The following is a 12,751-nucleotide window of genomic DNA, read 5'->3' as shown; positions in this document are numbered from 1 at the left end:
GACTACCGCGCTGAGGTCCTGGGTTCGAATCCCGGGTTAGGCCAAAATTAATGTGATTAGGTTTTTCCATCTTAAAAATTACTCAGTCGCAGCTCGGAGTCAGGAAGTTGGCAGTGTGATATCCCCGTGCCTCAGAAAATACGTAAAGCCATTGGTCCTGTGCCTGATTTCTCTCCAGTCATGTCAGATTACTGTCTCACCGAACTATAAGAGTGAAGGAACAGAGTGCACCTATGTACAGTGCACACACTTGTGCACTATAACATATCCTGCTTACCTGGCTAATCTTTGTTGACATTAGCCACTGTGGCCTAAATTCGGATAGGAGGGATTCATTCATATTATTTTATAAAAATAAACATATATTATCCTTACAAAGAATAAATGCATATTGAAAACTATTTTTCAGAGTTTCTCCCATGACCAGGAAAGCTACAGTTTTGAAACACCTGTATAAAATTATAATATAAAAAACTGCAATAACATGTGAAAAATAGCTTCATTTCAATATTTAACATTCCATTAACACAAGAAATCATTAAATAAACGGATAGCTGACTGCCTGATCTGATTGTATCAATAAATATGTATATGCTTTTATAATAATAAAATTATACCATATATATACCATTTCATTTGCTTAAAACTAAATAAACAATTAAGGTTATAAATCCATTTTATTTATCTGTTCTGCAGTGTCCGTCATCTCTTCCTTAGAAACGGGGTTCTCAATTTTTTTGGTTGGTCCTTTGACTTCATTCTTAGGTTGACTTGGTTTAGGGTTCTTGGTAATCTCCACAAACTCTTTGTCAATGTCCGACACCTTTTGTTTAATCTGTAAATGAAATTCTTATTATATAGTATATATAACAATATTTAGGCTGCCATGGGTATAGTTTGGTAAAAATTTTATGAATTATTTTTGAGTACTATAAAACCTTTTACTTTCATTGGATTTGTTTTTAAAAAAAGAAAAACAATATTTTTTATTATATTTATTGTACCTTCCTCCTACATTATATTGATTGTTGTTTATGGTTCTATATAGCATCCTGACCAATTTAAAATATTTCGTTGTTCATGTGTTAAAACAAGAAAATGCTTACTTACATTTTTTAGGCCTAAATTAACAGGTTTAGCCTTTGTTTTCTTAAGACTTTTTGCTCCAGCTACCTTAAATACATTGGCTGCTGGACCTCTCTTTTTATTTTTATTTTTACCCATGTTTACTTGAAAATTGTAACTCAATAATATTATTATTTTCTACAACCCATGCGGTTTCCACAAGATGTAAACCTTAGTGCCAAAATGTCAATATGACAATGTCAATTTCATAATTTGACAATAATGTTGCATTTGGATACTTAATTATAAAATATTTAAATTTGTGTTAATATAAAATGATTTTTATAATATTTTTATGTGAGATAGTGATATCAAAAGTGCATGAATATTACAGTTAATAATACAATATAAAAGAATCAAAAAAAGATAATCTCTTTATTTATCATTATCATACTTCTACATTTGCTAATTTATATTCTTGCTAACTTTTCGGAAGATCTTTATTCTAGTGCCATAAATATAGTAGCAGTAAAGTTTTCGCAATTTATCATAATGTATGAAATTATGCACGTTTTAATTCAAAGATTTCAAAATATTGAACGTGTATCCGAATTACTTTAAAAAAAGCTATCGATAAAGAAATAGCTACTTTGCTATTTTACTGATAAAGGCGCTTGTGTACCGTGATATTTTGATATTTATTTACAAATAATCAGCATTTTCCTTGAGGAAAAGTCGAAAAGCGCCGCCAAAATTAGTTACTACTCAAAATATAACGGGCACATTTCTGCCATGGCTAAGGTACGTATCTCGTTGATATAGAGATATAAAATGAATATAACACCTGCGTATCATAATTATCATTATTTGCATACCGGTTTATCATGTTGTAAAAATAAACTTGATATGATCCTGTTTAACTTGTACATTTCAATCGGAAGACGCAATAGGTCGGTTTATAAATCCTACAATCCCATCTTTTAAAAATAATATAAAATGGTTGATGCCACTGAAAATGATAAGGTACGTAAATAAACCATAGTTATTATTTATATACATTATAATTAATTTATTTACCGTGTATATTTACACTTTTACCAATCTAACCATGCCATAATATCAATTTTTTTGTCGAATATCTACTATGTCCATGGTTGAATATTAACTACTTTCAATTCTAATTTTAAATTAAAATTAAAACCTTATTTTATTACAGCCAGTATTATACTCATACTGGCGAAGCTCATGCTCATGGCGGGTGCGTATTGCACTGAACCTAAAGGAGATTCCATATGACATCAAGGCAGTCAGCCTAATCAAAGGTGGAGGAGAGCAACATTGCAATGAGTACAGGGAAGTCAACCCAATGGAACAGGTTCCTTCACTGTGTATAGGTAAGTCTGTTTCTATCTCTACAATAAGCCTTTGCAGTAGTGCAATCACTTCCGCAGGTTGACAACGGCTTATTATAGATATGGAGTGATATCTTATGATGCTGGTTCAATAAGTTTTTGAAAGTCTCAATTCCTTTCCCTGTTGATTAATATTTACCACAATATTGTTTAGGATAATCATATTAAAACTAATTTATTGTGTTTTTAAATAAAAATTATTTTAATGTCTTAGTTTTCATCATTTTTTTTTTAAATATATTATTGGTGTTGCCTTGGGAACTTCAAGCCACAAGCAGTGGTAGATTTATGACCACTTAGGACATCATGATAATAATAAAACAAAATTGAATATTTTTTATTTTGGTTGTTTTTAAGTTATCATTCCTTTTTTAATATTACTTATACTTATTGCTATACTAAGAATATAACATTTTGCAGATGGACATACACTGGTGGAGTCTCTTAGTATAATGCATTATTTAGAAGAAACAAGACCACAAAGGCCACTAATGCCTCAAAATTGTCTCAAGAGGGCGAAAGTTCGTGAAATTTGTGAGGTAAGACAACTCCTTGGGTTTGTATAGCATATTATTATGTTTTTTGCTGTTAATATACCATTCTTGTCCTTCTTTTGTTAATCTTAATATACTTAACACCTAGTGTATCTTTAAAAAAAACTTATGTTTAAATATCTCGGCTCTGCAGCCTTTCCACACCCACCAAGGCAGTCGTCAAAATTAAATTATACACCTATCAAATATCTCCCATTTTTATATAATTTTAGTTTTAATAAAAAACAATTAGGATAACTAATTTCTGTTTTTTTTATTGGATATAAAAATTTTAGTGTCCATTTAAAAGTATAATATCAACATATTGAATTCGACAACAGCATTTAGAAAAAAACTAATAATTCTGTATTTGAGAAATACCATATTTATTCAGAATTTTTGTCAAATTTTCAGGTGATATCGTCAGGAATCCAACCACTACAGAACCTGATAGTTCTGATCTATGTTGGAGGAGAAAAGAAAAAGGAATGGTCGCAGCACTGGATTACCCGCGGCTTTAGAGCGGTAGAGAAACTACTCTCTACAACAGCTGGGAAATATTGCGTAGGGGACGAGATCACCCTGGCTGACTGCTGCTTGGTGCCACAGGTGTTTAATGCCAGAAGGTATGACATGCAAGAAAGTCATTGGACATTCAATACTTATTGTTTTAGAGTTCTGTATTAACTAAACTAAAAATGTCAGATCTACAATATCCATATAGAACTAAAATTTTGTTCAATTTTACTGTACTAATTACGCCATTTCGAATTAATTTTTAGTTATATTAATTTAATAGCCTAGTTAATTGTGGAACGGACTGTCGAGACGAATGTCTGCATGTTCAAATCCCAAGGGCACACACTTCTGATTTATCTAAAAAATTTGGTGTGTATTCTTTGTGAATTATCGCTCACTTTAACGGCGAAGGAAGACATCGTGAGGAAACCTGCATACCTGAGAAATTCTTTATAGGAATTTTCGAGGATGTGTGAAGTCTTCCAAGCCGCACTAAGCCAGTGTGGTGGACTAAGGCCTAATTCCTCTCTGTAGTAGAGGAGGCCCGTGCCCTATGTATATGATACAGGGCTGATATTATTATATATTAATCTAATATCTTCCTATGCCAGATTCCACGTGGACCTGCGCCCGTTCCCGATAATTCTGCGCATCGACCGCGAGCTCGAGAACCATCCAGCGTTCCGCGCCGCGCACCCCTCCTCCCAACCTGACTGTCCGCCAGAGATTGCCAAATGAGTTAAACGTCTTGGACCCGATGTTTGGCCAAATATTGCCAAACTGTACAAGCAGGCACTTTACTACAGTTTTTTTTTATTTTCTGCAAAATTTATGGAAATCTTTAAAGTTGGAATTTGATTTGAATGTTATGTTTGTCTTGCCCGGCAACTTCTTATTGCAAAATAAAATTTTGAAATGAATTGGAGAATATGATAAACAGGTATAATGTAATGGAATACAACTTGACTTATTGTGAGTTTTATAGGCCACACAATAAAGCCTGTTTTTATGTGCCCATAAAAATGGGAAAAAAATCTTGCCATGACTTCTGTATTATCCGTGAATTCTTCTTTCTGTGACATATTTTCGCTTTATTGCATTATGAATTATGATTCTAATAGGTTATTGAAATAGTTTTGATAGAATTTTGATACATTTTTACTAACAAAAATTACCGTGCATTATTATTTTTGTCATAAAATGTTTAAATATGCCTGTGTGTTTCGCCGTGTTCTTCAGAAAGTTGACATACGAAAAAACACGTATACAATTAATTCGGCTAATACATTTTCGGGTGCGTTTCTATCACAAATGTACGAAGAATGGGAGGGATACGCTAGGAAAAAAAACACCAAGGTATCAGTTTATTTTCTCAGCGTCGCCTTACCTAGCGCGGAGCCGTTGGGAAAGGGTAATAGAATAATATTACTCCGTTTATCAACCTCCATCGGTATCCTTGTACATTTGTGTTGGAAAGCGCCCTTAATTGCTGTTTACTGGTGAATACTTATTGTGTATTTAGTGGGTACTTATTTTTTAAACAATGTACCAAAACATGAAATACTTCAATTGTATTTGGCATATTTAAATAGTTTTATTTACGCCTTTTTTATCGTCTAACGTATGGGGTAAGATCTAGTCGTATTTTAGTTTTAAGTTATCTCTCAAGGTTTTGGGTAAAAATAAGTGTTATAAATGAAATATATACATTCCTTTATTTCGATAAGGATTTCTTATTATAGTTTCAAATTTCTATGCGTTTTGAATTGTTTTTTGTTTTGTAGTTTTATAGGTAAAATAAATATTTCTTTCTGGATGGATGTTTTATTCTTTATTTAACTTTTTTTTTATAATAAACGACGGCAAACTAGCATACGGTTCACCTGATGTTAATTGATCACCGTCGCTCATGAACATCTGCCATATCAAGGGCATAGATGCATTGCCGGCTTTTAATGCTGCTGAGGGCAATTGGTAAACTAAAGTTTCGTCTGAATATTTATGTGTTTACGCTGTACGTGCGTTTATCTTCTTCTTGATCGTGTTCTTCATTACTGAAGGTCATGCCCGTCTTGAAACCTTTTGACGGTGTCGATGACAAGCTTTTGCCAAGCTCTCGTCTTCGGTTTTCCTCAGGGCAGTGGTAATAGAAAGTCCTGTTATACTTTTTATTTGATCAGATCAATACAACGGATAGGTGCTCGCCCACGTGGTCTTCTAGCGTCTAGTTTCCCTACAAACAGCAGTTTCAGAGCGGCCTTTACCTACTGTGCAGAGCGTGCGCCTCACACGGGCGCTCTGTCGCTCGTGACACTGGCGCTCTCAAACAACCTGCGCCCGTACTAAGGCCGGCAAGCGGCTTCTTTACTTTACACAATAACTTTTGATTTAATATTATCAAAATTATAGATTACATTGTCTCCTAGGGGCCGCCAAGGAATTTCTTGCACACGGGCGGCACATGAGCTAGAGCCGCCTCTGAGCAATTTGTCAGTTTTCTGGCAGTCTTCGGGCAATATGGCCAAAATTATTTAGGATTCGTTGGTAGCATATTATGCACCAGAGACCAGTATATTGTGCACCCACAATAATGTATAATGAATATGCGTGTATACATGATACCGTTGCCCAGTGCCTACACCACCTACACAAAATACAATTACTTGCTTTTTGTATCCGAATAATAATAATTTTCGATTTTGAAATATTAACGTTAAACATATTATTATAATTTAGCGCCCCCAACAGAAATAAAAAGGAGATAAATCATAGAACCCAAGTACCTTGCCATCTCTCAGGTCCAAGTGTGACCGTAATTATCCAGGGGCGCCCCAAAAATATAAAAATTTCATCAAAATCGGTCCAACGGTTTAGGAGAAGTTCGTTATCAATAGACATACACGTACAGAAAAATATATTACTTATATCCCAACATGAAAAAAAAAACAACTGTCTCCTAAATTCCCATGCCTCTAATGCACGAACTGTCCTAAGCGCAAGGTTAAAAAGTCGTTAAGCATGTATTTATTTTTAAATTTTCTGCGTAATTTTCTTAATTTTTCTTTCCATACGAATCTTCCACCAAGTTTAAGAAAACTTAAGTAAAAAAAAAGATAAATAAAATCGGATGAAGGAAATGGAAATAATTTATAATATATCTAAATTTATATATATAGATAAAATGTTCCATTATCTGATTTTATTATATTACAATGAAGCCCAGATTAATACATCTAAAAATTTTAACGATCTTTGGCATTTATAACATTAGTAAGAATAAGATAAGAAATGAATAAAAAGTAAAGATAAGTTTTGAAACAACTAAAATACTTAAATATACCATATTGTTGAAATATATATTTTTTTAAATATCTATGTCATAATAATAGTACCTTCTAAAAATACGGTTAGCCCTTTTACTGAGGACACCACCTTTAATTTATCGTATAATTTTATTTTTATCCGAACGCTACTGTAAAACGCCATTTGACACTACAGTATTGCTACAGTTAAATCTTCTAGTATATTTCTCAGGTAATTATTTCCGGTTTTTTGGTGTTTGTATTCGTAGTTACATTCATGTCCACTTGCTGGCATCAGCTGAATCAACCGAATATTGAAAAATCCTGGTTACAATCGTAGCATCAAAAGAATAATATTTATATATTGAGTACCTATTGTAGACTTAAACGTCGTTGTAATTTCATTATATAGGTACACGCATTTAAAATTTATTGCATTGTATCTAAATGTAGACTGAAGAGTATCCATGTGACTTTTTTGTATTCATAAACAGGGAAATAAAATCTAAACTGTTTAGATAATGTTTATATATTATGTGTCGCTCAGAAATACTAAAAAGACGCAGTAATTTTTTTTGTACTACGGTAAAAAATTTAACAGAGTATGGCAACATCAGTCAGGCAACTGTCAAATGTATCGAACGCCGCGGTTGGCTTGCTCGCGATCTTTCAGTCGGCCGTGGTATGATATTAATTGAGTATTGTTGTGTATGCGTCGGCATCGCACCGTATTCGTACAATAATGATTCCAGTGCCGTGTTTAGTGATTAAATAACAATGCAAATAGTGAACGACACTTGTGTTGTGCTGTGAAACCGCCGAGTGCAGTGCTGTTACAATGACCGAGAAAAATAAATCAGAAAAGATGACTAACTCATCGAAACCTGTTCCCATGAAACTTTTTGCGGCCTGGGAAGTGGACAGGACGCCTTCCAACTGCATTCCCAGGTATGGTTAAGTCTGAAAGTAACTTTTGAAGTTATCGTTTATGTTAATATTTGGGTATAAAGTTGGTTAGATTAGTTCGGTGCCTGCATACGTACGTTGGACTCAATGTTTACAGTATGCGATGGGCGTTACTTGGACGTATGGCAGCTTATCGCGCAAATTGCCGCTCGCACATTTATCGCACATTTATTTTCAATGTGAATTGTCTAGATGTTATAATGCAATATCAGTTTTATTGTTAGTTAAATAATGCAATGGATTGTTATTTAACTTCTTGACTAGTTTTGTATTTAAGTTAATATAAGAATATTAATTCCACACTTTAGAGTTATTTAGTTAGACATAGATATGTGGGTTTCACAGTATCAGAGTTTTTGCATTCTACTTTCTTTCTCTATGTTTTATAAAACTTCATGTTTGACTCAGACATGAAACATTAAACTTATTGTTTCTATTATTTCTATGTTACCAATTTATTATTCAAGTCAAATAATGTGTTATGGTATAATTTTTACACATACATATATGTTTTCTTATTAGAACTTGGTAAATGTTTAGATAGAACCCAAACTGTAAACTTTAAATGTATAATTTAATAGCATATATTACATTCACATTTACATATCACTAAAAGCATAAATTTGACAACTTTCTTAGAGATTTTCTCATGTTTATCTCAAGAGTCTGAATAGCCAATTATAGACTAAAAAGCATTTCTAGCCATAAAGAATTCACTACTTTAAAAACCCCATTCAAACTTATACCAAAAGTGACCAAAACAAGAACACTCCTAAAATTATCCCATAGACCAGAATTACAAATTTATATAACATTAATACAATGTATACCTAAAAATAAATTGTATAAATAAATGATGACAAATAACAGTCCGGGAATGTATCACAAATAAAATACCTAAACCAATAAACTTAAGGCAACTGTGAATTTAAATGCAACAATGATCATTTATTCCTGGAAAATAAAATTTTAATAACTTTTCAGTGGCAAAGATCCATACAACCTAATTCCTACCAGCTTATCTTTCATAATTTATGTTAAATCTTATAATCGCCCCTTTGACCATGAAGGCTGCAAAGTCTTCGAAACATTGGGAGAAAAGTAAAATATTAAAACTGGGATAAAATCCGAAAAATAGTTTAATTTAAAAATCTAATAATCATTACAATGATTTGAAGACTGCATTTATGTATATTAGTACATATACATTGTCAGGTTCCCATTTGGAAAATTTCACCTTTCACAATTGTAGCTTTTTATATATTTAATTAAATTACCGTTTATATTGTACATTTAAAAATATTATTTAATATGTAGAACTTTTAATTTATTTAATGTAATACAGCATATTTCAGTTCTAATAATTGACCGTGAAAACAATTGCTATATGAAGTATAGGTATTATTTTAAAAGGGTATGAGACTTGTGAATACCACAGTTGTGTTACTATGTTCAGAGTTTTTTTTTCTTTCCTTACTTGCATAATATTAATGCTTATATATAATAGCCCTATAAAAGAAAAACATATCACAATATTATAAATTATGTTTATTTGAAACATAATAGTAATGACATCAATTTATTAGTATTATTATAGTTGTTTACAATACATATTATATTTTGAAAATTTTAGTTTTCATTCTTTACTGGTTTGTATTAAGACCATATATTATTTAAGTTCATATTATGCACCACATTATTTTTAAATAATTTAAAATTACCATATACAATTGTAAATACACCATGCCAGAGAAAAAATATCCTTCGAAGTAAAAATGAACAATTTTAACTTCCAACAATTTCATACATCTAACCTTTTTACAGTTCAAAATAAATCATAACTCAAGGTTGGCTTATATAAAATGTAGTAATTACAAAGCTAATTTCATTTTGGTTTAAAATTGTACTAGGAATATAAGGTGTCAAACTATTTAAAAAGATATAAATAGGATGGTATATAAACAAGTTATACTTAATTGTCTGCACAAAATATTATGTATGTTAAAATCACATGATAAACCATAAAGAAAAAAGGCTCCTGTTAGAAGGACTTAAATATTAAATTTGATTGTATGTACCTACATTTTATTATTATGACCAATGGTAATAAAACATTTTATTTGTTTATAATTAGCTTCATAATAACAAGTCTTTGTTTATTTTTGTAAAGGTTCATTAGATAATGGCAGTGTACATTAACATGTTTACATAATGATAATTAAATAATGAGATTTATTGGCAGGCTTAAGACTTCTGTATGAGGAAATTATGTAGTAAACACATTTGTGGGTATAATAAGCAACAAATTGTGTTGTTTAAATGTTCAATGAATATCTATTTATAACACTGACTGTTGGTGACTGCCTGTTTATGTGCAGTATACAGTATATCGTATTTCTTAAATTATCCGAAAACATAATACTTTATTTTACGGAAATCATTCGGTAATTCGCTTTCTAACTTCTACCTCGCGTTCTGTTCATCATTAACGCAATATACTCTCTATCTCGCCCTTGACGCGTACATCGTCACTATGAAGTAGTCTTGGTTTAAATGCCGGCACAGGGATTTCTTGGTACTGTTCCTTAGATGACATCAATCCGGCGGTTATAACCTTGGCGGATCACTCGGCAATTTTAGATATTTATGCCAGCCTCCAGTGGCGAAGGGTGAAATTTTCTGAAGGGAACCCTTCACAATATATAAGTACTAATTCACTAGTACTAAACGCATAAATGCGGTCTATAAATCATTATAATGTTAATTAGATTATATACAAATAACGAAATGGAACTCATTAGGAATCGAGTTATATGAACCTTCGCCATTGTCAGTTTCAAGGACAAGTTTTGTCACCCAGTATATTTGATCCCACACTATATTCCCTAACAAAGTCTCGGTTAGTAGGTATCGTCAAAAAATACGCTTGGAGGTTGATTGAAATCATTTATTTGCCCCTTATATCGTCAAAGATTGTCTGCAGGGGCGACGTAAACTCCGCTATCCGGTTCGTTGTTTATACTGATCATTCAATTATTATGTTCGTTTTATTACCTTTTAGTATTGGACAATACAGTAGAAGGTTTACAATATAATTAAAATTTTAAACAAAAATGGCAATTGAGGCCATGAACGAAAGATCTTGCCCTCATTTTCTATAAAAAAAATTTAATTCATTTGTCATACAATATTATATTTTTAAAAACGTAAGTGTAAACGCTTCTAATGACAAAAAAAAACAGTCGTTTACAACTTTAATTGCATTAATGACATTATGAATCTTATGAATAAGGCTTAGTTCAAAGTACTACTTTAAACTTTAGTATAACTGAATGAATCATTGTCTGTTATCTTAAAGGTATTTGAGACAGACCTCACTAACGTTCTGGTTCATATGATAAGTTCAATAATGTTTAAACGTTCTCAGAATTATTTTAAAACTTGTAGTTTTATGTTCTTTTGTTCTTCTTAATCGGAATTGTACGCAGAATTGTTAATATCATTTTCAAGTAATTTATGGAATTGCTACATAATAATGTTGAACGCAGGCATTTTGCGGAGCTTGTCTGTCTGGATCTAATTTTCCTGTTGCCTAAACATGCAAGTACTGAGGACTAATCTGAAAATAGCACGTCCCCCCAGAGGCAATTCTTGTGCGCTTGGACTCCACACCAAATGCACGCCCATGCATGGGGTCGTATTTGCCGCGACCCTAGGCGCACAGCTCGTGCGTATGCCTCTTGGTTGCTAAGTTCACATTAAGGCCTGTCTAAGGGTTCGTGAACATTTCCCTTCCCTTCCTTCCAACCATCCTAATAACTCCTCTTCCTTCCATCTATCCCCTCCCTTCTTCCTTCCGGGCCCTAAGACCGCCTAGCTGGAGGCTACCGAACTTCCAGTGATAGCGGTAGGGCCCACCAACTCATCAAGGGGCTGCCGTGGTTGCTAAGCCGGGGGATCGCCTGTACACCATTAGCGGGGTACCACGGCAGTTCCCAAAAAAAAAAAAAAATAGCACGTCCTTTATTTAGTATTACTAAAAGCCCCGTTTAATTTTTTAATTACGCTAGTTAAAATGCAATGGGTTTATAAAACGAAATGGCAAGTACCTAACCCAATAAGAGAATGCACGAAGAGATTAATGACACTATATTAAAGACCTGGTGCAGACGATGGGCGTTAGACGCGCGTTAGCAAAAGAGGCGCGAGAGCACGAATTTTGTATGTATTTTGATCGGGGCGTTCGCATGCTAACACGCGTTAAATGCAGTTGTTATCGCGTGTTTTGCTATCGCTAGACGTTCGACGCGAGTTGACAAAACGCGGCGCGAAACACGTATTTTGTATGATTTTTGATCGGGGCGTTCACATGTTAACACATGTCACATGTTAACGCGCGCTAAATTAGTTGTTAATGCCCGTTTTGCTATCGTTCGTCTAACGCCTGTCATAGAACGGGGTCAAAAGATAGCGCAAAGTTGCAACTAAAAACGTTGAGTTCGATTTCACGACTATCCTCTGAGAGTCGCTGTATTAATCATTTCAATAAACTAGAAACAATATCACATCTGCTATATTGTTTGGAAATCGGATTTTGTGGTCTCTTCACAAACAACTTATATAATTCTGTGTCTTCCACTCTGTAGGCTCGAAAGAAGACAGCAATTTATAATAATTCCGGCGACGTGGGAGATAGCACTGTTAAAAAATGTACTAAAAGGCAATAAGTTTACCATTTATCGCAGTACAACAAAGAACCTTAAGTATTTTTATTTAATTAAATGCGTAAATACAGGGTGATTCAAGCGATCGGTACGTGGGTGTTGCGCCCGCGCCGATCGAACGCTGATTCACGACCATTGTCACGTCTCAGTATTGTCGGGTCCGGCAAAAAAGCTTAATTTAATTTTGTCTTTAGATTAACTAATAGAATTCGTGTTACGCCGTAGTGACT

The 12,751-nt window shown here is 33.2% G+C and overlaps 1 protein-coding gene and 2 long non-coding RNA genes across 4 annotated transcripts in view; 2 read left to right on the top strand and 1 right to left on the bottom strand.

The window, feature by feature from the left end:
- Nucleotides 1-480: 480 nt before the first annotated feature.
- Nucleotides 481-1,324, bottom strand: LOC115453623. The gene is made up of 2 exons (XR_003939582.2): nt 1,111-1,324; nt 481-835 (listed from the first exon to the last, which is right to left on the bottom strand). It is a non-coding gene; the product is annotated as an uncharacterized LOC115453623 (long non-coding RNA).
- A 383-nt stretch (nt 1,325-1,707) lies between these two features.
- On the top strand, nt 1,708-5,345 carry LOC115453589 (probable maleylacetoacetate isomerase 2). 2 transcript variants are annotated; one of them, XM_030182309.2, is made up of 5 exons: nt 1,708-1,866; nt 2,282-2,459; nt 2,898-3,016; nt 3,425-3,636; nt 4,141-5,345. In XM_030182309.2, the coding sequence occupies exons 1-5, from the start codon at nt 1,858-1,860 to the stop codon at nt 4,265-4,267; spliced, it is 645 nt and encodes a 214-aa protein (XP_030038169.1). In that variant the 5' UTR covers nt 1,708-1,857; the 3' UTR covers nt 4,268-5,345. The 2 variants fall into 2 exon arrangements, with proteins under 2 accessions (XP_030038169.1, XP_030038161.1); XM_030182301.2 differs by having other exon boundaries at nt 1,862-2,088.
- Nucleotides 5,346-7,457: 2,112 nt separating this feature from the next.
- LOC119189176 overlaps nt 7,458-12,751 on the top strand; it is a 56,563-nt gene continuing 51,269 nt past the window's right edge. Inside the window, exon 1 of the long non-coding RNA XR_005112289.1 lies at nt 7,458-7,779. This is a non-coding gene — a long non-coding RNA (uncharacterized LOC119189176). The remainder of the gene's footprint in view (nt 7,780-12,751) is intronic.

This window comes from Manduca sexta, chromosome 13 (assembly GCF_014839805.1).
Source record: "Manduca sexta isolate Smith_Timp_Sample1 chromosome 13, JHU_Msex_v1.0, whole genome shotgun sequence".
Classification (NCBI taxonomy): domain Eukaryota; kingdom Metazoa; phylum Arthropoda; class Insecta; order Lepidoptera; family Sphingidae; genus Manduca; species Manduca sexta.
This window is presented reverse-complemented; position numbering and strand designations above follow the sequence as displayed.

What these genes read in the sequence shown, in the direction of transcription:
- LOC115453589 (XM_030182301.2), top strand. Translation starts at nt 2,062, where the DNA reads ATGGTTGATGCCACTGAAAATGATAAG. An exon ending in ATGCCACTGAAAATGATAAG is followed by an intron (nt 2,089 to 2,281) that starts GTACGTAAATAA and finishes ATTTTATTACAG; the next exon opens with CCAGTATTATACTCATACTG. An exon ending in AAGTTCGTGAAATTTGTGAG is followed by an intron (nt 3,017 to 3,424) that starts GTAAGACAACTC and finishes TCAAATTTTCAG; the next exon opens with GTGATATCGTCAGGAATCCA.